The 25,551-nt window shown below is 41.6% G+C and overlaps 1 protein-coding gene across 1 annotated transcript in view; it reads left to right on the top strand.

Annotated features, from left to right (window-relative positions):
* LOC309593327 (cytosolic phospholipase A2 epsilon-like) overlaps positions 1-25,551 on the top strand; it is a gene marked incomplete at its 3' end in the record, with an annotated part of 38,632 nt that overhangs the window by 9,374 nt on the left and 3,707 nt on the right. The window contains exons 4-20 of the mRNA XM_082317691.1: positions 8,885-9,021; positions 9,834-9,962; positions 10,646-10,686; positions 11,406-11,448; positions 11,857-11,920; positions 12,855-13,024; positions 13,149-13,244; positions 14,009-14,046; positions 15,269-15,404; positions 16,909-17,045; positions 17,358-17,583; positions 19,013-19,127; positions 19,560-19,697; positions 21,376-21,483; positions 22,575-22,763; positions 23,642-23,808; positions 24,544-24,730. Of these exons, the coding sequence (XP_082173817.1) occupies positions 8,885-9,021; positions 9,834-9,962; positions 10,646-10,686; positions 11,406-11,448; positions 11,857-11,920; positions 12,855-13,024; positions 13,149-13,244; positions 14,009-14,046; positions 15,269-15,404; positions 16,909-17,045; positions 17,358-17,583; positions 19,013-19,127; positions 19,560-19,697; positions 21,376-21,483; positions 22,575-22,763; positions 23,642-23,808; positions 24,544-24,730 (2,121 nt within the window). The remainder of the gene's footprint in view (positions 1-8,884; positions 9,022-9,833; positions 9,963-10,645; positions 10,687-11,405; positions 11,449-11,856; positions 11,921-12,854; positions 13,025-13,148; positions 13,245-14,008; positions 14,047-15,268; positions 15,405-16,908; positions 17,046-17,357; positions 17,584-19,012; positions 19,128-19,559; positions 19,698-21,375; positions 21,484-22,574; positions 22,764-23,641; positions 23,809-24,543; positions 24,731-25,551) is intronic.

The following is a 25,551-nucleotide window of genomic DNA, read 5'->3' on the forward strand; positions in this document are numbered from 1 at the left end:
AACAGGTTTTGCTTCAAAAAACTACTTTGGACTAGACTCCTCACTAGCAGACAGGCAGCTCTAAAGGTCCATCTTTCCACGAGGCAGCAAGTCATCACAGACATTGAGGAAGGCTAAGGACATGGCAGGATACCTTCTTGTGTTCTCCAAGTGAGCACTACTTGACTTCCAATGGATAATTCAGAGATGGCAACATTTTCACCCCAAACACTACCATTTTTTTTTATCTTCATCTCCTGATGGAACAATATTCTACAAAGAAAATTTCTCACCACCTCATTGTATTTCACTCACTTTGGTGTTTCAAGAACATGGATGTCACCATATTGTCAATTTTCCAACCAAATGGAGAGAAGTGTTCAGTTCACATGTTCTGTAATATTGGGCTGCAGAGAACAGAAGAATTATCATAGGATAGCAAAGAAGGTCAAATTAATTTCTATTCTTTTTCACAGCCATGAAACACTGCACATGTGTGCAAGACCTCACCTTCATTCCTTTGAAGTGCTGATTTAATTTCTTTTAGTACCAGCTTTGGATATGGAATGGAAATTGAATGACAAGATAAGAACCATGATTCACCGGCTTATGCAAAGGGATTGCACAATGTAAAATGATGCTGCGTTCTCAGAAAATAGTGTTACTGTTATGACCTTGTCCCCCATCCTGAGGACAGTGGGATTTCAGTAGAAGTCTTGCATAATGAGATGCAGACACTTGGAAAATTCCCATTATCACCAAAATGTACATCTCTCGAGTAGGGATCAAGATGCACGGGCTCAGTTTTTAGCTCTGCCAACAGACTTGTATAAGTTTAGGCATTCAAACACTCTGTGCCTCTGTTGCCCTGTCTATAAAACACGGATAACAGAATATCTTCTCCCACACATTTTCTCTCTCTTGTCTACTTAGATGATGTGCTCATTTTGAAAGGGGTTATCTCTTATTATGTGTAGAGGGATCCTAATTTAAGATGCGAGGTAAGTCCTAGAAACAGTGAGAAGGATCTTCAGATTCTTTTGTTAATTACCAGTAAGCAAGATTTGGGAACCAGCAGGTGAAGAAAAGGATGTCTTTTTCTCCTTTCTATTGGTAATTACCCAGGTACGCTGTGACTCTGGGCCTGTTTCTTAAGGACGCCATACCATAATGGAGCACTGTAAATCAGCATGCCGTTGAACAAGGAAGATACACAAATATTAAATAGCTCTTTGTTGACTGAGCAGCAGCCTGCCTGTGCTCTCAAAGAAGCTGGAGTCTCCCAGGAAAAATAGTATGATACCATGTGATTTAAATACTTCAGTACAATGCAAAAAGATACCTTGTAATTTTTAAGTGCTTGATTTTGCAATGATACTGATGTCCTTTTAGCTTAATGTTTTTAACATTTGAAAGTATTTGAAATGTCGGAAAACTAAAACAGCTACACATTCTAACGTGTGCTGATGAGAATTAGAAAATGATGTTTACCTAGCCTTGTCTCAGCAATAAGATCTTTTTCCCTGGAAAACTGTTTATAAGCAGCTAATACAGCTGCTATCTGACTGTGAGATATCAGTGGAAGGCTAACAATGTTTGTGATAACATATTTCGGATTTCCCTAGATTTTCATCTTCCAAGTATCAAATCCAGGAACAAGCCACCTTTTCAACCAAGTGCAGCAGCTTCTATGACTTGCTTTTTCTGCCTGCATGCTGGCTTCCCATCTTTCTAAGCACGCATAGTTGTCTGCTTGCTCGAGTTTCTGTTCACCTCCACTTGGCTAAAACATGCTCCTGATTTTCTCTCAGTTTGTTGTAAGTCACAGGTCCTTTGGCCATTACAGCTTTTGTATTTTTCCTTGACTTACTTGCCAAATCCTGGCTTCAGAGAATGCCACTTTATATATACTTCCACCAACATTCCTCGCTATCATGTGCACCCGACTTGATCCTGGGTGTTTTTTAAACATGCACCTCAACATCCATGGGATGTGCGTTTCACAAGCCTGGGATGGAGTTCCAGCTTATCGTGAAATCTGTTACACCTTTGCCTGTAGACAACATGTGCTGGTGGAGCTTGGCAATGATTGCATCTGTTTTCACACAAAGAAAAAAATTAAAACAAAAAGAAAGCACCCTGCTCCTCCTCAATGGATCAATTATCCCTTTTCATATACCTACAGTTGCTCCACCACTTTTGCAGGCTTCTCTATACCTAGGTAATGTTCAGCTCCAACATTTGCTTCATACTTCATACAACTGGTTTCTGTCTTATCTTATGCAAATGCTCTTGACAGATCTGAGCTAATTAGTTTTCACTGTATTCTTAGCTGACCTTTATGCCAATTTGTAATCACGAGTCAGACTCAAACACGCATTTCTGGCACTCCCTGATCTCACTGTGGGCACTAGAGAGGCAGGCACCCAGATAAGCTCACTTACACTCATCCTGCTGCCCTGCAGATGCTGAGTGTCATCACCAGGCTCCAATGCTCATATTGTTAGGCTGGGGAGGTGGTGTGCATGCTAGAAAGGAAGCAACTCCTGTGAAGTTTATGGCACTCTTACAGCCTGGCACCTGCTTTGCAGTGGTATTCCCCTCCTCAAGTCTGAGACTGCAGACAGCCTTGGGTAAAAGAATTACTTTTTTGGTCATTGGTGTGTTCATTTGCTCCTCCTCAGCTGGAGGTTAGTGCCAGATGCTTTTACAAAAGCTCATGTTTCCTGACTCTATTAATGGTGTCACTTCTGCTAGAGAATTCTCCACGTGTAGGAGGAATATCTAGCCGGGATGAGGTGGTGGGGGAAATGGTGTATTAGCTCCTTTCCTTGCTGCTAACTTGCCTTCCAGTGACTCTGTTTCCCAAAAGGACTGGAAAGGAGCCAGGCAATGGGAGAGGAGGACCATGGTGGCACAGGCTCTCTAACACCTTCCAGCTGCTCACCTTAAATGAGTTATTGGGTGGCCACGCAGAGCTGCATCAAGCTCCCAGCCTGGCCCACCTTTGCCATCATTAGTGTTTACTTGCTGGTTTATGGCAGCCCCTAAAGCCCACAGGCCGGAGCTGACCCCTTACCCCTGTCTGTTTGTCTGTGGACAAACAGACAATCACTGAGGGGATCTGCCTCGTTTGGCACGAGGGGAATTGCCCTGAGGCACCATGAGTGGAAGCAGACCTCTCCCAGGTCCTTGGGCAACACCGGTGACACAGATATGCAGTGATGTGGCCCTCCCCACTACGATTTAGTACAACATGAAAAGGCGAGACTCTCTCAGACTCCACCAGATCTTGCATAACCCTGAAGACCTGAGTAAAGGGGTCACTGTGACAGGCTGCTCTCTGAAGCCGTGGCACCCTATGTGGGTACCAGCTGATACCACATACCAAGAGCTGACCTTTGCTGGTGGAGAGCATGTTCAGGCTTATTAATGCAGCAGGGGTGAAGAGGAGGGGTGTCAGGTCTGGCTTGACATATTCAGCCTCACTGGTGCTGAGTGTTTGCAACATTCTGCCTGGACTGCAGAGGTGAATTTGAGCTGTGTGTCCCAGTAAGAAATTACTTGGAGTAAGTTTTAGGCTGACAGGTGATTTCTTCCTGGAGACAGAAGCTTCTCTGCTGGGTGTTGTCCTGCCAGTTCAAGAGAATGTGAGTAGGGACTTCCCTGTGATGCAGCTGTCCGAGCTGAGGTAGGACAACGTGAAATCTTGGGGGGGCTGAAATGTGACTGTGATTATCTGGTATATTTTCTAACTGTAGAAATCAGATGCATGTGGAACCTGTCTCAGCTGTGGAAGGAAACCTGTTGGTCTTAGCTGGGAGGTCAGAACAATCACACTGCTCCCTTCAACCCTTCCTTTTGTTTTCAGATCTTCCTTTCATTTTTCATCTTTGGACGAAGAGAGACCTTGTATATTTATAAAAGAGGAGCTCAGAGCCTTTCTCTTCTCCCAGCTTATGAAATTATTTCGTAGAAGCTCTTCTTTTATCCATTTGGAAGAAATGAGTCAGTTCTAGGGTGATACACCTGGAGTCTTTGCAAATCAGAGTGGTTCTCCAAAGACATCAGGGGTTATTTTTGCTACAGAAAATAAATGCAAGCAAATTAGGGAGAATACACCTAGTGCAGGTGATACTCATGGTCCTGCCCCAATAATGCAAGCAGTGCTATTGGCACAGGAGTACTGCACCCACTAAGTCTGTGCTCCAGGGAGCAAATTCTACTTTGCCCCTTGACATAAATGGCTGGACAGGGTGGAAGGCTCATTCATGCGGGACTCTGTCAATTCCTGGTAACGGATATCACTGATTAAGCACAGTAGATATATGAGCCTTTGTTATTTCCACAAGCAAGCTACAGAGAGTAATATTACGCTTACAGATGAGTGTTGCATCTGGATACTTTAGAGGACAGAGTTCCGTTCAAATCAGCTCTCAGACAGACAGCAGCTGGAGGTAACTTCTTAATATTGTTTGCATCATACTATGCTGATGAGGGAAAATGTCCCTAGAGACCATGCCCGATGATTGAGAAATGGGAGTGGCTTTCCTCCTTCTTTTAGGTGAACTGCAGTAAACTCAGATTCAAGGGGAACCTGTCTGTGCAGGTGGAGAGGAATTCACTAAGAGAAAATTATTTCTTCTTTTTGGCATTGTGAAATGCCAGGACAGATGGGATTTTATAGTTTACATTCATTGTTCTTATGAGACTAGTTTTTCTTACATGCTTCGGTTTTCAGTGCTGTAATTTTCTTCTTACTTGTGATGGAGATGAATGATTTTAGCACGTGATGGTTCATTTCAGGGACATATCACAGGACTGTACTCTCACAGAGCAGCAAACAGCTGGCTGCAGTTCTGAACTTCTCAGTTCAGTCATGAATTTGTAGCTCATCTTTAGCTTGAAGACAGAGATGAGAAATACTCCCACCAACATACAAATGCAATTGAATCAGAAGAAGTTAAAAATTGGGAAAGGATATCAGGGTCACTTAGTGCTTGACTTCCAAAGAGACTGAGTTCAGATGTCTCAGCATCCACATGGGGTGACATTATGTCATCAGGGAATGAAGTTGCAACACACGCACAGAGGTAAGGGCCTGGCGTGGCATGAAATTGCTAATGATACCCAGCAATTGCATTAAAATTAGAGCATGAAGAAAATGCAAATATAATTTTTTGTATTAGCTCCCAGGGAGCAATGAATAAACTGGAAGACTTTCAGCAGCTCTTTTGTGCACTTTTTCAGGGATAAGAGGGAGCAAAAAAAGCTGATTAGTCATTTCAAGTGCTCCCATATAATGAAGGTATCAGTCTTCATAGTATTCATCAGATATCCAACTATCCTGTTATTTTTTATTTGTCCCACTATTTTCTTCACAGCTTAGCCTGACTTCAAGTGAACTGCCACTTCTACAGAAATACATAAGCTCAGTTTAAGTTACAGCATGGGGAATAACTGACACTGTCTGTACAATTCAAGGAAAATCTAGAAAATCTCAGGAATTTTATGGGAAACAATAACCTTTCTCCATCAGTAGGGACTGTAGATGAATCGTGGCAAAATCACATATGGCATAGTTCCCTTTCTCCGTGGGAAGAGGACGTGTTTTGTCCTAGTGGTTTCATCTCACCTCATCTTCAAGGTCAAATTTGCACTCAGTAGTTACCAACAATTATATGTAATTTGTCTGTGACCAGCTAGCCTTGATATTGCAGAATCACACAGAGTGGCTGAGGTGTGAAGGCACTTCTGGAGACTGCTTAGTCCAGCCCCCTGCTCAAAGCAGGGTCAGCTACAGAAGGTTGCTCAGAGCCATGTCCAGTTGGGTTTTGAACATCTCCAAGGATAGAGACTTCACAACCTCTCTGGGCTACCTGTGCCAGTGTTTGACCACCCTCACGGTAAAAAAAAGTTTTTTCTTATGTTTAAATGGGTTGTCTTGTATTTTGGTTTGTGCCCATTGCCTCTTACCTTTCGCTGGGCACCACTGAGAATAGTCTGACTCTGACTTCATTATTTCCATCCCCCCCTCCCAAATCAGGTATTTACATACATTGATAAGATCCCCCTGAGCCTTCTCTGCTCCAGACTGAAGAGTCCCAGCTCTTTGAGCCTCTCCCCATATGGCAGATGCTCCAAATCCCCCCATCTTCTTTGTGGACTTTTGCTAGACTCACTCCAGTACGTCCTTAGCTCTCTTGTATTGGGGAACCCAGAAATGTGGCCTTGCCAGTGCTGAGTAGAGAGGAAGGATCACCCTCCACCTGCTGGCAACAACAATCCTCCTAATGCAGCCCAGGAGGCTGTTGGCCTCGTTTGCCACAAGGGCTCATTGCTGTCTCATGTTCAACCTGGTGTCCACCAAAATGCACAGGTCATTCTCTGCAGAGCTGCTTTCCAGCTGGTCAGCCCCCAGCCTGTCCTGGTGCATGGGGCTATTCCTCCTCATGTGCAGGACTTTGCATTTCCCTTGCTGAACTTCATGAAGTTCATGTTGGCCCAGTTCTCTAGCCTGTCCAGGTCCCTCTGAATGGCAGCACAGCCATCTGGTGTGTCAAGCACTCCTCCCAATTTTCTATCAATCACCTGCAAACTTGCTGAAGGTGCATTCTGTCCTATCACCCACATTGTTAATAAAGAAGATGTTAAACAGCATTGGCCCCGGTACCAGCCCCTGGAGTACATGACTAGTGACTGGGCTCCCGCTGGACTTTGTGCTGCTGATCACAATCCTTTGAGCCTGGCAGTTCAGCCAGTTTTTAATCCACCCCACTGTCCATTTATCTAGCCTGTACTTCATCCGTTTGACAAAGAATTGTCAATAGCTTATTTTAAGTAAATATCTATGAAAGCAACACAAATATGGAAAAATAATTTTAGAAAGTAGTCTCATGAAAATGTTTTGTCAAAGAAAACACTCCAGCAAATAAGTAAATTCCAGATAAAACAGTAAAAAAAGACATTCATAAATGCTGTGGCTGTTCATTCATGCTTAGCTCAGAGTTTTAGCACTGCCAGCTTTCTCAGTTATATCCCAAGTCTTGGTTTATACACTGTGTGGTTGAAAGCTGGAATTTAAAAAAGGATAGAGCATCTTGGTTTTCATTAAGAAGAAGAAAGGAAAAGAAAAGAATTGGCCTTTGCAACTACAGCAAAAATATAGAAATGTGTCCTTCCTGCACCCTACGATGGCCAGAAATCAAAAAGGAGAGAAATTATGTCTCAAATCAGTTTAGCATTTCTGAAGTATATCCCACCTCAGCCACTTTGGCAATTTTGGGAACGCTGGACTCATGTTTTCAGAACACTCAAGACTGGCCGTGATAAGTGCATTAATAAGAGGAGGGATGGTCTAGATGGCCTGAAGCCATGTTTGGTTCTTGGCTTTTGTACAGGCTTGCTATGTGCTCTTGAGAAACTGTATATCAGAGCCACTGATACCACTTATCAGGATGAGTATGTCACAGCTCAGCAGGCCATCAGACAGCACAGTGAGTGGAGATGTTTCCGTTATCAGACAGATCAGTAATCACAGCCCTCCCGCAAGTTGTAAATTGAATCTTACACTGATAATTGCCAAAGTCAATATATTATCCTGTCACTTCGATTATGTAAAAATCTCAGACACTGAAATGTTTTCTGTGGAAATAATTCCAAAGACAGAAAGGTAACTTATATCTTTCATGAGGGAAAACTCCTGGCAGTGTCAAGAAAGTCCTTCAGATTCAGCATGAAGAGTTACCTGGAAATCTCCCTGCCCAACAGGCATCGTCCTCCAGGGATGTCCCAGTCACAGGGCCTCTGGATTTCAGGCAACACCTTATATTTAGGCAAAATATTCCAAAGCAATATATCTGATATCCTAAGAAAAGACACCAGGATGAACTCTCTTTTAACCTTGAGGAACTAACTCAAGACCTGCACCATGCTTACAGATAGTAAGTGTTCGTCTCTCTGCTCATGAGGTAGTTATCTCTATTGACTGCCACGGGACCAGACTTCTTCCCTTCTCCTCGCTACTCACCAAAGCCTGTGTTTACACAACAGGATGGAACAGCCCTTCCAGATGTCTCTGGAAAAGTTCCTGTCCAAGGTCTGAGAATCTTTTTGGTGTTTGCTTGGTTCACGATCTATGGGAGATGATCCCTTATAGTAAGTGCAGGCTCACTCCCTTCATCCACAAGATCCAAATCCTTTCTGCCACTTCATTTTTCCTGGGAAGAGATGTGGAGTAGGAAATAGCTTCCAGGTCTTTCAGGCATCAGCAAACACCAGGAAAAGGCTCCAGCTACCTATTGACCTCCTGAAGAAGCAATCATACTGCTCTAGGCCTCTCCCTTCCTATCCCACCAAGGAGACAATGCTCTAGGTAGCTAGAATAATTAATTTTCCATTGTGAAGTATTAATGACCAGGTATGCCAAACATTTATGATCTGAATCAGACTCAAACCTGATTCTTTTAAGATTTTTCATGAAAGTAAAGTGCCACAGAGACAATTTATGTCCAATCTCTCTCAAGGTCTGAGGCTTACTCTCTGCTGCATTGGTTGCTGTTTCTCCTCCTGCCAAATTTGCAGAGAGCTGAAACAATGTTGATAAGGGGCAATATAAGACTCCTGGCTATTCATACTGTTCTATCCACTGGCTAGGACTGTATTTTTTTAAAATATGTAGGATTGTGCATAGTTATTTGAATACACTGCTTATTAAAAATAGTGTTGTGGTAAACAACGAATTCATTTTATCCAGCTGTGTGATTTCTATCTTCCTGGTTTGGCTGATGTATATCAGAAAGAACTGGCCATCTCCCATCCATGTTCAAGCTACAGAGAATTTCAATGCCTCCACTTCTTGTGTTGTGCTTCCACTGCCAGATATTTTGTGCCTATGTTTCTACAGTAAGCCAATCTGATTGCTATGTGAGCCTCTGGTTGCCAACTGCTTCAGATGAAAAATTCCACACCAAAACCATCAAAAACTGCAGAAATCCTGTGTGGAATGAAACCTTCTACTTCCGGATACAGCAACAAGTCAAGGTACACAAACCAAAAACTCTGTCCTTCACCCCATCTCTATGCAGCTTCTTTCAGTTTATCCCCAAAGAGGATGTCATGTCTTCTGATGCCTTTCTTAGTTTACTTAAAATTCCCCTAGCAAGCTAGGGCAAAACAATTTTGGCTTTTGCTGGACTCCACTTCTCTCCTAACAGATAGTTATTATTTATACATCAGTAATGTGAGCCTGACCTCCTTGGAGAAGGCTAATGTGACCAATGACTGAATGACAACACAGAGAAACTATGAAATGAAAATATAAAGCAGCACTATAACAGAGAAACACATCTTTCCCTGAGAGGACATGAAATAGTGGCTTATTAATGCCAGGAAGCTGCTAAATTCTAGTGTGATTAAGATCTTTACTCAGTTTGCTGCTTATAATTACACTACACTCAAATACCTATGAACAGGTGGCTGAAAGTAGAAAGCGCAAGGACATAGAAAGGTGGTTACTGATCTGAAGTGACCTCTATTGCCCCTGCTGATAAAGGGCAATATAGGACTTCTGGCTATCCATGTTCCTTCTTAACAGATTGCATTTTTGGTGAGAGTTACTTAAAAGCATAAAAGGTGACCCAAGAGAAATCTCAGTTCAGCCTTAATTAACGAGACTAGAAGCTTTCTTATAAAGGAGATTACACTCATTTTCTTACTCTTCCTTGTGACACTTTGTCATCAATGCTTTTCTATTTCCTCTCTGTAAAGCAGGCACTGAACCTGGAAGAGCTGCAGAATGTCATACTTCTTGAGCACATACTAACAAATTGGACATTTTTCATTTATTTTCCCAGAATATTCTGGAAATTACTGTTTCTGATGACGACATAATTCGTGATGATGACCATGCAATTGTCCTTTTTGATGTAGCTAAAATCCCCCTTGGGGAAAGAGTGTTTACAGCATTCCCACTAAATCCACAGGTAAGAGCTCGGTCAGACATTTATTACGTCTTGACATCCATTCTCTCCCTTCTGATTAAAGAGGTGTGCTGGCTCTTCTGTCTTTTACCACCAGGACCAGCTTGGTGGTAAAAATGTAATGAAATTTATTAAAATCTTGAAAATTGCACACAGGGGACAAAATAGACAGCCATCTCAAATTCCTGTAGGTTTCCTCTGGCACAGACTACAGCCAAATTCCCAAGCCCCAGAGCAGATGAAATTTTAGGGAAGCTTTACACTTTTAATAATCTGACAGAAAATGACAGAGTTTATCTAATCCTCACAAAGATTACAGAAAGAAAAAAATACAAGGATGGGGAAATGGCCTGTTCCCACAATATTTTACTAAACACTAATTCTTAGCATATCATGTTCAGCACATGGAAGCTGGCAGGGAAGAAAGTGTGAAAAATAAAGGTTTACTAGGGAGACTTGTAAGCACCGAGCACCCTTTGTTCTGCTAGTACAACTGAGATCTTCTTTTCCTTGGGGAAGAAAAAGCTGTTTCTGTCCTCTAATGCTGACAATAGCAAGCATGAAACAGAATATTGTTACTTATTAAAGCATAAAGGAAACTGTGCTTGCAAAAATGAAGGTCACTTTGCAAACCTCTGTACATGCTAATTGAGACTGCTTCATTTTTTTTTTCCTTTCATTTTCAGAGGAGGGAGGAGCTGGAAGTTGAGTTTGTATTGGAGAACATGTGAGTAAAACCCCATTATTATGGGAGCAGCAGCTTAGAGTGGTGCATCAGTTCAGGGAAACTTTCTGTACACCCAGTATCATCTTAATAGCCAGATCCATCCTTTTTCCAAATGTAATGTGTGCATCAACAAATCATTGTAAGAAACGAAAATGCCATGATGTGGAGAATGAGTTCAGAATTTTTAACTCTGACTTTCTCTTGAAATTTATATATTTCTTACATAGTTCAAAGTTGGTTTTCTGAGGCTAGTAAATCCTATTGCAGTAAGTCTATAGATATTCTGCATAAGATTCTCTGGGCAGCTCATGGCTGAGGAGAATGTTGCTACCCAATGTGTGATCTGTCTGTGCTATTAAGGCTGTTACAGGCACTTTCTAGGTGCTTTATTGCAATTGAACAATTTCTGCTAGGTAGTTATGTGGCATTGAGTCCCTATCCCTGGAGGTATTTAAAAGACAGGTAGACGTGGTGCTTAGGGACATGGTTTAGTGGTGGACTTGGCAGTGCTAGGTTAACGGTTGGACTTGATGATCTTAAAGGTCTTTTCCAACTTAAATGATTCTATGATTCTATGATCTAGTGAAAAGGGAGCATACCTCTACAAGCAATAGGAAGGAGCTAATTAAAAAAATTAAGAGAGAAAAATGTGTCCTGTTCAGGACAGTATCCAGATTATATTGTTTATAAAATCCATATCATTTGTTCTTGTTTTCTAGCCAGGATCCTCCTGAAACCATCATCACAAACGGAGCAATAGTGGTAAAATATTATTTGCTTTGTTCTCTCGTATTCTTTCCCACATCATTCCTTACCTTAGCTGACTATGATGGCAGCAAGGAAAACATTGCAAGTCTTCATTCTTTAGTGATACTTTTTCTCTTAGGAGCTTTATCTTTGCAGAGGCCAGCATGATCTTAGAGGAGCCTTCAGAGTGCTATCATTTTGCTTTGTTTTGTCTGCATCCATTGAAAATTACAATGTGTTTAGCATAGCACCATCTTCCTAGGTGACGATGAAGTTAATTCTCACTTTCACTGGGTCTGGCAGAAGTCTGCAACACAGTTGGCCCCCACATTCAAGCAGTGACCCTTCCAACATCTGCCAGCACTGGTGGTGAGATGGCTGGATGAGTAATCTAATTCTCTGTCCCCATCACATCTATTCTAGTGTCGTGAAGTAGCCTGCTTGGAAGTTCACTTGGACAGCAGGATGAAAAAGAAGCATTTTTCAGGTAAGCTTATTAATTCTTCAGCTGAATATTAGTGATTTTACCCTCTCTAACAATGCCTAGAAATTGCATCATCCAAATACTAAGGCTTTAATTAACCACTTCTAAGGCGATTTGAAAAAACTTTGCAGTAGAGAATGCCACCTGTTCTGCAGCAGGTGTAGGTTCAGGGTTCTGACTTCACAGGGAGCCTTGTGCCAGACTAGAAACAACATCAGATGCTTGAACAGAAGGTATCTAAACCCCGAGCTGAGATCCTGAAAACCTCTGCTGTAGTACTGCTAAACCCTGAAGAAGCTTACTTCCTTAGGCGCGGTCCATGGCCTTAACTTCCCTCAGGATCTCTGACAGTCCGATTTCTGCATACGCACAGAAACACCTCATTTTTTGCAGGGGTTAGCCACTCAGCAGCTGGCTCCTGCCTGACCCTGATCAAGATCCAGAATCTAGAAGTTCCTCTGCCCACATCCCCTGAGGGGCTGGATCTGGTAGGCAATCTCATAGCATGCATAACACACACCAGCAGGATCAGCTGATCTCTTCATATAAATAGGGTCATCTGCCGCAGAGTCAGGTCTTATTTTAGGGGACTGAGAACTTCTGTTGCTCCTTATTTGGCCTGGGATGAGAATGATTTACAATGCAAAGTACCTGGTTGCATTCACTGTGTCATGATGCAACCACAATAGAAATGCAGCAGTCTAAAATTCAGTGCCATTCAAACCACACTCCCATCTGGCTTCTTGTTCAGCCCATTATAAAGATACAACCACCTGTAATGTTTGGGTTTTGGATCACTTTCAGAAGACAGCTTTCCAAATACAAAGGAAGAGGAGAAGGGGTTTGTTCAAAGCTACCTTTTGCTCCTTTTTTTCCCTTCCTCTTTTTTTTGCAATTAGAAGTAACTTTTTGTGTGCATTTTATCTCATTGTTTTAGAGAATGAGCTGACATTTACAGTGAGAGGATCCTTTGAAGAAACGCAGAGAGTTTCAGTGGGCTGTGACTCCCACTCACCTCTCCCAGATCCCACTTTCTTCCACTATGCCAAATACAAGCAACCCTCCCTGGATGTTGTACTCACAAAGAAGAGGAGGCTTCCCACCTTTGTACGTTACCCCAGAACATGGTAGACAACACAAACAGTCCTATGATCTGACCTTTACGTGTAAGTCGGCAGCAAGAGGAGAACATTTCTGTCTTAACCAAAAAGCATTCTGTACTCCTTTTCAGTGTGCTTGTGTGTCATGCGGAGCAAGAAGGAGCAGAGGCGTCCCCCTGACTCTTCCTCTGAAGTCACTCCCCTCCAAGCAGGAAGTAGTCGGAGAGGTAAGTGTCCGCTGGCCATGGGGAATCCTTTGCAAGCTTTTAAAAATTGTTGCTGGTTCCCATGAAGCAGAAACTGATGACCACCTGTCTTTATGCAGAGCCAGTTGTTTTCTAACCTCCCTCAAATCTAAGGCAACGCATAATGAAGCAAATTATTTGGAGCAAAATAAAATGGGAAATCCAGGGGAGAAAGAAGAAGAAAAATGTCTAAGCTGTTGCTCATGCCCCTTCTATTGTCTGTGTCCTTAGCCAGGCTGGAGGTCATTGGGTGCCACCGGGACAGAAGGGTGAGGTTGCAGCCTGGCACACTGCCACAGGAGGCAAACCCGTGCCACACTTATTGGGTGCTCAGCCTCTTTGGCTTCCCCTTGTATCTCGCATTGTTCTGTGAGAGACTTTAGTTTCAAGACCCATGTTTAATGGTGGACCCTTCCAGGGAGGTGAGGTGTAGCACTGCAGTTCTTCTGCTATTTATTTGTGTAGCTAATTAGCATCAGCACAAGCTACACCTGAGTTTCACAAGAGAGAGAAGATGCAGACTATAGATGATAAGACCAAAGTCTTAATTTATTAAATTGGTGCACATGTCTGGGTACTAATGAAACATTGAGAGGAGAGTCTATCTCCCAATCTCAGTATACTGAAGTTCAGAGCTTTGTAGATGCAATGATGACCCAAAAGAGCTATGTCTCATTCTGACTGGGGGAAAAGGACTGTTTTAAACAAAATATCAATATTCATAATTTTACCTTTTTAATTTTCAGCACCGAAAACTTGATTTGCACTTTAAGGTGAAAAAATGGTAAGATATCTTACTTATCTTCCTTCTTTGTTTTTCCCCTTGGTTCTTTGAATTTGGATAGTTGTCGATCAATTTCCAATCCCTTTGTTACTGTTTGCATCCTCAATGCTGGCTCATCCTCATTTCAGACCATAAAATAAAATGGACTCAGTACACAATACAGAGATTTTCAGCAGCTGTCAGTTTATGTAATTGGACTATACAGTGAGTTAAGAAAAGGTTTTATAAAGAACAAGCCAATTTTCTATTGATATTTGGCTGCAATCAAAATTATGTTCTAATAGCCACTGTAGACACTCTTTGATACCTCTACAAATTATTGCCAAATGCAGATTTTCAATAAAAGCAGTATTTCAAAACTAATTGAAAGAAACCTTTCTGTTTCCCAAGGTCAGAGGGAAAAAAAAAAAAAAAAAAAGACCAAAGCCAGAGTTCCTGGTCACTCTAGGATACAAAAAAACTGAAATAATGAATGTACCTGCATTTACTTTTTAATTTCTACTCAAAGAGATAAATGCAAATTAACTCAATCAAGTGATTGCTTATTTCTAAACCAAGGAAACACATTGTGTATTTGGAGATATCATTAAGGCCTTAGTAAAATCTATAAAATTAATATGTTACATTATGTAGGAAGTTCTCTTCCCTTACAAAAGCAGGTGCATCTTCTATCATGCTGTTTATTTTCAGTAAATATGCCATGAGGTAGACATACAGTTTACAGCTGTCATTTTAAGAAATGACATCTAAGAAAGATTTTCACAGCAGCTTCCAAACTGCAACTATAGTGCTTACAAATATCCATAAATGACATATACACCCACCTACAAAAAAACATTCAAATACAAAAGTCCACAATTTCAGGTTGTGATTCGCAGGTACCAGTGGAAGTTTGCGCAACTTTTGAAGGTGTGTTTAAAAACCACCTTTAAAACGCTGCCCTCTACAGGCTTTTGGCTTTATGTCTGAATGGGAACAATTCTGTTACTTGTAGCTGTATTTAATTTTGGGCATCTTTGGCAAGGAGAAAAGAAAAGGAATGCTCTCAGTCCAAAGGAAGACGTACTGTTGTTCTCCAGGAACAAACTAAAACATTTCATCTCTTCCTGCTTTGCTTTATATAGACCTGATGGTGAAGGCATGTCTATTTATGAAGTAGAAGCAATTAAAATGCTGAATTAGACTATAAATGTAATGTGAGATACCTGATCCTCTGTTCCAGCCAGGACGACCTAGACGTACGCCTGGGGTTTGACCTGTGTGCCCAGGAACAGGATTTCATTCGCAAGAGGAAGAAGGTGGTTGCAGCCGCTCTGAAGGACATTCTCCAGCTGGAGGAGGACTTGCAGGACGATGAGGTGTCTGAGATGTAATTATTCTCCGCTTTCTCCACAGCTGATTGTCAAAATGTAGCAATTCCCATTTTCCTGAAAACAGTGTGAAGTTTCACGTGCAAGCTATGGCTGACTTCTTTTCTCTATTCTAGCAAAGAAATGAGTACTCGGGGAACATTAATAAAAGCCTGCAGCCCCGTTGCTACAGTATCCAGCTCTGTGTTCAGTAGCAGTCTGCACAATAATGCAGAGAAGGGTTAGGTGCTCTCAGGACCAAAGACAAAGCTGCTTTTAGGCCTCACAGTCATCTCAGCCAGATCTAAACCATTGATTCAGCACTTCTTTCCCTCACAGTTCAAACTCGACTTCATTTTGTCGTGCCTTTTGTGCTGGCATTTAGGCTGCCATTGTGTGAGCACAGCATGCTGCCAGTCTGACTTGATCATCTGCTGCAGCTAGAGTGTGCGCTTGCTTGGCAAATGGGAATGATAACAGAGGGTTCAGGGTACGGAAAAATCAGGTTTCTCTTTTTTAATTATACTCTCATGACTGCAGTGTGAAGCCTGAACTCAGATGCAGAGATGATAAATTTTTCTTGTTTTGCCCTAAACTGAGCTCAGCAGTTTTTTTGCACAGCTGGACCTTTCACACATGAGACCTTGCCTTTAAATGCCAGCACTAAGCTGTGGGCCATTTCCTTCCCCTCAGATGCAGAGGCACCCATACTTCCCTGCAGAACAACCTCCCCAGAGTCTCCTGATAATTTGCACAAGAGATTAATTCACCCCAGTGCATGGTAGCTATCTTTAATGTTAATGGAGCCAATTCATGTTTATGGATTAAATCTTCTTCTAAGACTACCAGACTCTGGATTTCTGTATCATCACAGAAAGAAGTAGTTGCAGCTCACTTGCATACCTAGTATTGTATGTGCATGTGTGGTAGGTGGAGTGAGTATGGCTTCTCTTTCCCTCCAGCAACTGTAAAAGGGGATGCTGTCGTCAGCAGCCTCTGGTCTCAGGGGATCTGAACTGGTCTGTGCTCTTAAACCCATCAGTCATGAAAAATCTAGTATGGCCTGTGAAATAACTACAATAGCAGAAATCGGCTTTAGCAAACTTCAGCAACACAGAGGTTATTACTACTCACATGGAAACTGTGAGACAGCACCTATGTTTTCTGGTCTATTGCATCTGATAAAAATCTGGTTCAGATGGCAGGAGGTACCATTCTCTCTAGTTTTTTGCTGGTCTCTATTATGGGCTTTACAATAGAGCACTGAAAATGTGATGTTTGAAATGATGGATTTCATGTCCTAATGCACAGCTGCTTAGCAGAGAAAACATGAAGTATTTCTTACTCCTTTTATGCCCCATTATTAATGCAGGTTTTTCTTCTCCTTGCAGCCTGGTGGCATGCAGCATCTTTATTACTTTATCAATGCTGTAACTTCCTCTTTTCTAATCAATGATGTCTCTCTCCCTTCTCAGACCATGTCACTAAATGCACGTATTTTGGGATTGAACAGGTACCTGTGGTGGCAATCATGACAACAGGTGGTGGAACCAGAGCTCTGACAGCCATGTACGCTCACCTTCTCAGTGTGCAGGAACTGAATGTCTTGGACTGTGTCTCATACATCACTGGTTTATCTGGCACAACATGGTAAGACCAAGATCAGCAAAGTCTTCATAGGAATTTTCTATCTATCTGTGATGCCAAGAAGTGATCTGAAGAGTTGTATCATCTTTACTATCAAGAAAAGACTTTCTTTTTCTGCTGTGGTTTTTTCTTGTTTCCTTCAGTGGGTATTTGCCAGCATTTGGAATCAATTCAGTCCCAATTAAACATGTGGATGATACCACACACACATGTGCTTTTCATGTACATCAAGGTATAATAATTTCCCAAAGCTCTGCTTCAGAACTCACATTTTTCCTTGTGTTTTGTTTCTTTTTTTTTTTTTTTTTTTCTCAGGACCATGTCAAACTTGTATGAAGATCCTGACTGGTCCCAAAAGGATCTTAAGGAAACACTCAATGATGCCCGAAAGCATGTTCTCAAAAATAAGTTCTTTACTTGCTTTGCCCCCAGTCGGCTGAAATACTATTTGAAAGAGTTGTGCCAGAGAGAACAGGAAGGACATCAGATATGTTTCACGGATATATGGGGACTCATCATTGAAACCATGTTACATGAAAAGGTACAATAGCAGCACATTTCTCTTCAGATTTGTATATTTAGTGAATATAGAGATGAGAGCAGGCAGTAAATCAAAAAATGTTTGAGATTAACAGGGACCTCTGGAGGTCGTCTTGTCCAACAGCCCCGCTCAAGCTGTGTCAGCTAGAGCCAGCTGCCCTGAACCACGCGCTTTTGAAGTCTCCACAGGTGAAGAGTCCACAACTTCTCTGGGCAACATATGCCAGTGTTTGACCACCCTTACAGAAAAGGGGTTTTTTTGCTTGCTTGCTTGTTTGTTTGTTTTTCAGATAGATGCCTAACGCATGTGCCTTGGCGGTATTATTCTTTGAGTTTGTTGGCTGTATTAGGCAGATCTTAACATCACACCTGGAACAGAAAGGGTGGGGATAAAGAGAAATAATGGGAAACTTACTTACAGTATGAACAACTTTAAAATTAATTCACATGTAAATATTTAAATGAAAATCCTGCTCTTCTTTTAAAAGAGCTGCACAGTGTGACAAGGCAAAGAAAAATCACAAACACAAACCCAAAGACAGTGTCTCTAAGTTGTTAATGGGATTATATCACCCTGTAAACATTTCCACCAAAAGGCAATGTTCAGGCTCTATTTTAGTATTCATGAATAATTCCTTCACAATAGGCCATTTATACTTAAGAAAGAGAAAACATTCCCCTTGTAATACAAATAACTCCACACACATCCAAATTTCTACTGCCTGAGCACAGCACAGAGTGAGAGACTCCCTGGGGGTGGCTCAGCAGGGAGCTGTGAGTGTCCTTGCAGTGTCACAGCCCTGTCCCCTGGACCGGCACCACCCGAGGGAAGCCCAGTGGCAGAGCCATCCCTCCAAGGGCTGCTCCAGCAAGGGGGAGCACCTGCAGCTCTCCTTCGAGAAACTCAGCACCCTCTCAAGCCTTGGCACACCTCCCAAACTGTCCTGCTCTTTTCACCCTGCCTGACTATGCAAGACGCTCCACAGCAGAAGCAGTAAGGGTCAAGGCTCACTGAATATTAACTCTGTCTGAGGTTTGGCTCTGTCACAGATCTGAGGAAAAGATGATTTTCTGGGCAGTCAGGGCAGGGCTTACTCTTTCTGAATGAAATGTTTCATGCCAAGAGTGCTTTTCAAATATTTCCAGACATTTTCCTGAAATAAATAATGTGAATAACAACATTTTTTTCCTACCATTGAAATCTCAGAATTTGTTTGGCATATGAACTTAACTTAGGACTATTTGTGTGCTGAAGTGCTGGGGCTGGGAAGGGTCAGAGATAGGTATGATAGCACCTCTCTGAACTAAACTGGTGGGAAACATCCTAATTGGAGTCTGGTATGCACCATGTTGTCAGAGCCCAGGCTTAGATGAAGTGGGAGGCTCTGTGTCATCTAACTGTCCTCAGCTACTGTCCTTCTTCAAAACAGGAGGACTCCCATAAGCTCACAGATCAGCAGCAGGCACTAAATCAGGGTCAGAATCCCCTGCCCATCTACCTCTCTCTCAATGTGAAGGAGAAAATCAGCGACCAGGATTTTAGAGGTAATAATACCCCAGAATTGCATTTAACATTTAATCCCAATAGGGGTCAATTTAGGACTAGGTAAAGAAATCAGTTCAATGCACAAATCCTCCAAAGGGCCAATCCACCTAAGAGTCGAATTTTAATAGTTAAATTTTTGAATGTCTTTGTATATTCAGCTGTATTCGGGATCAAAAGCAGGATTATGGAGGACATTATCATGAAATTACCTGCTAAATTACCTCAGAAATCTAAAGTTTGTAGAGAAATTTAGATGTAATTCACTCTTCATGTTCAACACTGTGAAATGTACAGTGAACAAATGTTTGTTTGAGAAGTGCATTAGTTAGAAACGAGTCTGCCTTAATCAATATGGCCAATACCATATGTGTTATTCAACTAATTTGTGCCTCTGCTGCTGTAATCAGTCTGTCTTGTGCTTTTTCTTTCAGAATGGGTGGAATTCACCCCTTACGAGGTAGGATTCCCGAAATATGGTGCCTTCATTCGTGCAGAAGATTTTGGTAGTGAGTTCTTCATGGGTCGCCTGATGAAGAAAATCCCAGAATCCAGAATCTGCTTTTTGGAAGGTGATTTGTTGCTCCATGGAAATGTAATGTAATATAATATATTCCACTCCTGCACAAACCCCTCTTCTGAAATGAAGCAGTTACTGTATTTTTTACCTGCCAGGAGCAGTATATGGTAAAATATTAGAGCTGATAACAGGTCACTATCTATCTGCAGGACTTTTAATTTTCTCTGCAATTTTGTTCAGCTGAACAGATTTATTTTATTTCAAATGTGGTTATGCTTACTGACATGAGGCCTTCGCAATACTTATATGTCTTTGTCAGCAACAAAAGTTGTGTAACCCACAGCTAACCCTGTTTAATGCTCCAGGATAACACTTCCATTTTGGAGTGCAAATAGGTCATAATACTTACCTTTTTTCCCTCTTGCATAAGAACAGCAAAAGCAGTAAGGAAATCTTTTTTTCCCTTTGCGAAAGCAATCTCTTGCCTCATTGTTCTTCGTACTTCCACCAATTGCATAAAGGAAGTTTCAGGGGTTTTTTGAGAAGTTAAGACTATTTCCTTGTGTGGAGATTTCACTACAGCTAGTGGTGAAGTGTAAGAAAGCAGGTAGAATCTCCCCGTCCCCAGCTGCAATGTCAAACAAGGTATCCAGGTCTCTCCTTCCATGGCCAGAAATGCCAGCAGGTCACCAGCCCCCTTCTTACACCTCCCACCTTGGCACTTTCTTCTTCCCTTCTCTAGAGCAATGCTGGGACATTTGTGTCCCTGTTCCCTGCCAATGACCCAGAGTCCCCTCGTTCAGGCAGTGTTACTTACTTCAGTGACACAGTTATTTGAAAGGTTTTCAGCAAATGCCTTTGTATCCCAGCCCCTGAACAGAGCAGGGACCTACTACGTAGGTTCTGCAGCTCTTTTGTGTGTGGCCGAGCCCATCCCTGTGACCGCAGGCTGGCATTGCTGGGTCAGGCAACCACCAGGCTGCTCGGGTGCAGCCTCTTCTGTCCATCACTCAGTTCCTCCCCAGCGCACCAGGTTTAGTCCTGCAGTTTGGAGGGTTCAGGAAGGCACCATGGCACACCCGGCACATCTAACCATACCAGGTAACAGTGTTTTCTCAGCCTGAAAGGTGATTGCAGATAGGTGGCAGTCTGGACTGCCATCAAGTTTGCTACATCTGTTACTAGAGGAACTTGAAAATGTAACCCAGATATGCCTTAAACCCTCAAAAATCAGAAGACAAATCAAAAGACTCATATGTTTCTATTTTCAAAACTTTTGAGTCAGCTTCCTCATTCTAAGGGATATTAGCATATGAATCTTGAGTGCTTTGTGGTTGCCAGGTCTGCATGATAACTGCATACCTGTAATAGGATTATACTAGAAATAAAGAAAACCTTTAGAATTACAAATGATGAGAACCTGGGGAATAAGAAATGTTGAGGACAGGTGGAAAATATTAAGATGTTCTTAACAAAACATTATCTGCCACGTAACGAAAAGAAATGTGTTAGCAGCTATACTGAAAATACTACCAGCCCTCTTCATATATCCTGATAAATTAGGTTCTTTGTATACATTATGGATTCATACACCAATTCATAAAGACATTCCCTTTTATTTGTGCACTAAGATAATGTAATGAATAAACTTTGCTGGAGAATGCAGAAGGTACTGGAGGTCATTGTGAATGAAAATGTTTACTTTCTGTCACATATATCCTATGCCACAGGAATCTGGAGCAGTGTATTTTCCCTGAATCTTATGGATGCTTGGTATATATCTGTTCATTCAGAAGAGTTCTGGCACAAATGGACCCGAGACAAAATTACTGACATAGGTGGGTTATTCTTTTGCCATTATGTTATTTTATTGTCTCTTTTTTTTTTTTTTTTTTTTTTTTTCTTTCTTTTTCTTTCTTTTACCCTCTGTGCTGCTATTTTCTCACTGAATTTTTTAAAGCCATTTTGGGATCCCCTCTTCAGGGCTTCCTGTAATCCACATGGAAACCAGGAGGAAATTCATGCCATGTATTGCAGTATGGCAATCATTGCTGTTGTGTGAGAAAAGAATCCATGGGATCTGTCACAGGAAAAAAAAGCGAGAATGGCCCTCATATGAGCCATTTTCAGAGTACAAGGGTAAAAGTGGAGAAAAATATCCCTGTAGACTAGGAGAGGCTAGAGGCCTCCCCTAGCAACCCTCAGTCTTCCGGTTCCTCTCTTGGAAGTTGGAGTATAGCATGAGGCTTCACGGAAACAAGAGCAATCACCATCCCTGCCTCTCTGGAGTCTACAAAGCACAGATACAAACCTCAGTACTGTTGCAAGTCATTCCAAACTAATCCTAAGGATGAGATTTGCAAAAGACGCTACCAAATTAAGAAAGATCCCAGGGTGGGATTTCAAGGAGAAACACACAAGTACTACAGAGAAAAAAGATGACAAAGAAGAGAAACGTAGCAAAAAGGGTGATTTGTTTTATCTTCTTGCACTTGTAGGGGATAGTTTCTGGTTTTTAAAACAAGGAGCGTGCATTTGCTAGTAAGGAACATTAATTATGTTTGTGTGGCTGAGAAATTGTGATTGTGTGGCTTTTTCATGTGTGTGGCTGAGAGATAAACTGTAACATGGAGTAGCAAAGGAAGACAGGATAAGTGTAGGATATTGTAATGGATAAAATCATAGAAAAGCAAGTTACAGTAGATGAGATGGAATAATTTACAGTACAAGGCCTTCACCATTGTGTACTGAGAAGAAGAAATGGATTTTTTCAAAGCTTAGCTGAAAAACTGTGAGATTTATGGAGATCCTGGAAATAAAAAGAGAAAGAAGTCCAAGTTTTGCCAAATATGTTAAAACAAACTATGATTGCACAGATTAACCTCAACAATGAGACCACGTACAAGAACTGCTATTCTTTCTTCTGCAGAAGATGAAACCCTATTCCCTGCAAGACCAAATGAGCTGGATACTCGAGTGGTTTGTCCCACTGACAGCTTTTCAGACATTTTCCGAGATGTTGCCATGTTACGTCCAGCAGCTTCAGAAATCCATAACTTCCTGAAAGGCCTCCAGATGAACAACAACTACCTAGAGAGCGAGTTTTCCAAATGGAAAGGTATGGTAATAGCACCCTGGTTTTAGTTAAATTTTAAACCATCCTTCTGAAAAAGAAATAATGCTTAAGGCCAACTGCCTTTTCATTCTGTTCCTCTGATAATATTTGAAACTGTTTGTTACTGAAAGCTGAAACTAGCTACCAGGAGAGGCTTCAAAAAGAAGTTCCTAAAAATTTCATGAAGACTGGCAACTGATAGATGAGAAAGACCCTGATTAGTCAACCAGCGTATGTCTGCTGATGTGACAGCCAGCCAGCCTGCACGCTTGTGGCATGGCACTGGTGCCTTCATATGCTGTCTCTTGCCGGGCCAGTACTCACAGGATGTGTGAGGGTGCCCTGTTTCATGTTACCATTTTACTTATAAGTAAGATATAACCTTTGTAACAGTATTGCCTGTTACAGTTTGGGAATTAGGGCTCACTCTGGTACCAGGTCTTCCACATTGCACCAGGGGTCATGGCTGCGTACCTTAGTAGCTGTGTGCCTGTTCTCGTAGTGTGCAAGGCACCAAACACCTTTAACCTCTAGTATGTTGAAACAGTGAAGTGCCATTTTATTTTTTTCTATATTAAAAAAAAAAAATCCACCTGATCAGAGTCACACACAAAACCAGGGAACAGAATTAACTCTATGCTCCTGAGCCCCAAGTTAACCCCTCTTAATTAGAGGAAAGCCAAAGAAATTGCAGAATAAATAGTGAAAAGAGGAAGCCAGATGAGGAACTGAGAAATGACTGAACTGCAGCTATCATCAGCTATATAGGTAGGTCTAAGACCCAAGAAAAGCTGAATTCTCTTTTTGTTAACAATTCACTTTCCTCAGCACATCTCTTGTATTGAGCACCACGCCTGAAAAAAAAAATGCTTCTTTTCTAGACTGTGAGCTTGACTCTCAGCCCAACCACCTGACAGCAGCAACAGACTGCCTCATCCTGATTGATACGGCATTTGCCTTTGCTACAAGTTACCCACCCCTTATGAGGCCGGAAAGGAAAGTGGATGTCATTTTGCATTTCAACTACAGTTCAGGTTCCCAGACAGGGGTGAGACTCATGCATTCTGCTTTACTGATATCTCTGTTTAATCACTGAGTTCCCAGAATGGCTCATCTTCTACTCATAGAAACTTTTTTCCCCCAGTATCTGGGAAGTGTAAATAAGCTAACAGTTTACCAGGGTCCCATATCTTTATTGAACAGTACAAGTGTTATCAGTAAGTAAGCATTTACTAAACTGCATCTGCCCATTTTTATGTGTAAATGTGTTTTAGCTGATTTGAAGGCAGTCAGATGTTGAATGAATGAAGCTAAATGTATTTAAAAATTGTCTAAGACTTCTCAATACAATCATACATATTGTCATGCATGGGAAAATGTACATTCAGGACAATACAATCTTAACAACAGAAAGCTTTGATGCAGGCGGCCAGATATGCAAACAAATGCAAGCACAGTTTGTATTTAGGAACTTTAAATACATTTGAAATAAAAAGTCCTCTAAAGGCAGCATGTTCAATACCCTAATACCCAAATGTGGGATGTAGATTTTCAAAGACAGGCATGTAGACCCAGATCCATCCCCTGTAACTCTGGCCTTCCAGATCTTGGCTCCATGCACAGTCTACATCACCTAAGTTGGGTATGTGCCACAATCTGTCAGAACTTGGCCTTTACCCCACAAACATTCCCAGTGAAACTGGGTTTTGGTCAACTTCTATCCTAGTGCTTCCCACATGTTCTGATGTTTTCTTTTGTTTTGTTTTCCTGTTGTGGCAACCAGCCCCTGAAAGAAGCCTCCAAATACTTTGCAAAACAGGGAATTCCTTTCCCTACAAAGGTGCCAGATGATCAGGAAACTCCCCATCTGAAGGAATGCTACATTGTTGGTGACACGGAAAGCCCAGAAACACCTATTGTGATATTTTTCCCTCTAGTAAATGACACCTTCAGGGACTACAAAGCACCTGGTAAGTTTACAGCTACGCCTCACATTAACAGAGGCAGTGGCTGCTACCTTTCTCTTTTTTACTGTGCAATATCTGTTCTTCAGATCATCCTGTAAACACAGATTCAGACTCCCTTTGCTTAGATCTCAAACATATCAAGAAGGTTAAAATATGTAAATTTTCCTGGACAGTAGAGCAGCAGCTGGGATCAGCCTGTGGCACATATGCCCCTTTTCAGATTGTTTTGGGGCTTTTCATAGGTAGATTGTAGAGCTTACTGATGAAAAGTATATTCCGTTTATCTGCAGTGGCAGAAGTTGGCAGGGTTATTTCCTCTCATACTTGTCATCCTTTCCTGTTAGAGAATGCTCTGGGGGAATCCAAGGATTTCATTGTTCAAAATCATTTCCAGGCTTACAGTTAAGCAGATAACCTTGAAAACAAAAGTGTGAACTAGCAAAGTGATGAAAATATAACACTGGGCCATGCTGACAGCTTCTGTTCACTTCAGCGAGTCCTACTGTGAAATTTAAGAAGAGTTTCAATAGCAACATTGTCGGTGACTTCAAAATAGATGGTTTCTAAGTCCTGGTACCATATCCCACGACTCCATACTCTACCTCTGTTGGTGCCAAAAGTCTCAGTTACTCCTTCTCCAGATGATAAAATTCCTAACTCATGCTATGAGGACACTTATTTTTTAATCACCTTAATACACCACAGTATACTGAAAACCAAAAGTTCTGGGCTTGTATATGGTACATTAAATTTAATAACAAAACAAATGCAGAAACTACTGTCCCAATTGTATTAATCTTTTCCTTTTTTAAAAAAAGCAAGTT

This window comes from Platalea leucorodia, assembly GCF_965183815.1.
Source record: "Platalea leucorodia genome assembly, chromosome: 7".
Classification (NCBI taxonomy): domain Eukaryota; kingdom Metazoa; phylum Chordata; class Aves; order Pelecaniformes; family Threskiornithidae; genus Platalea; species Platalea leucorodia.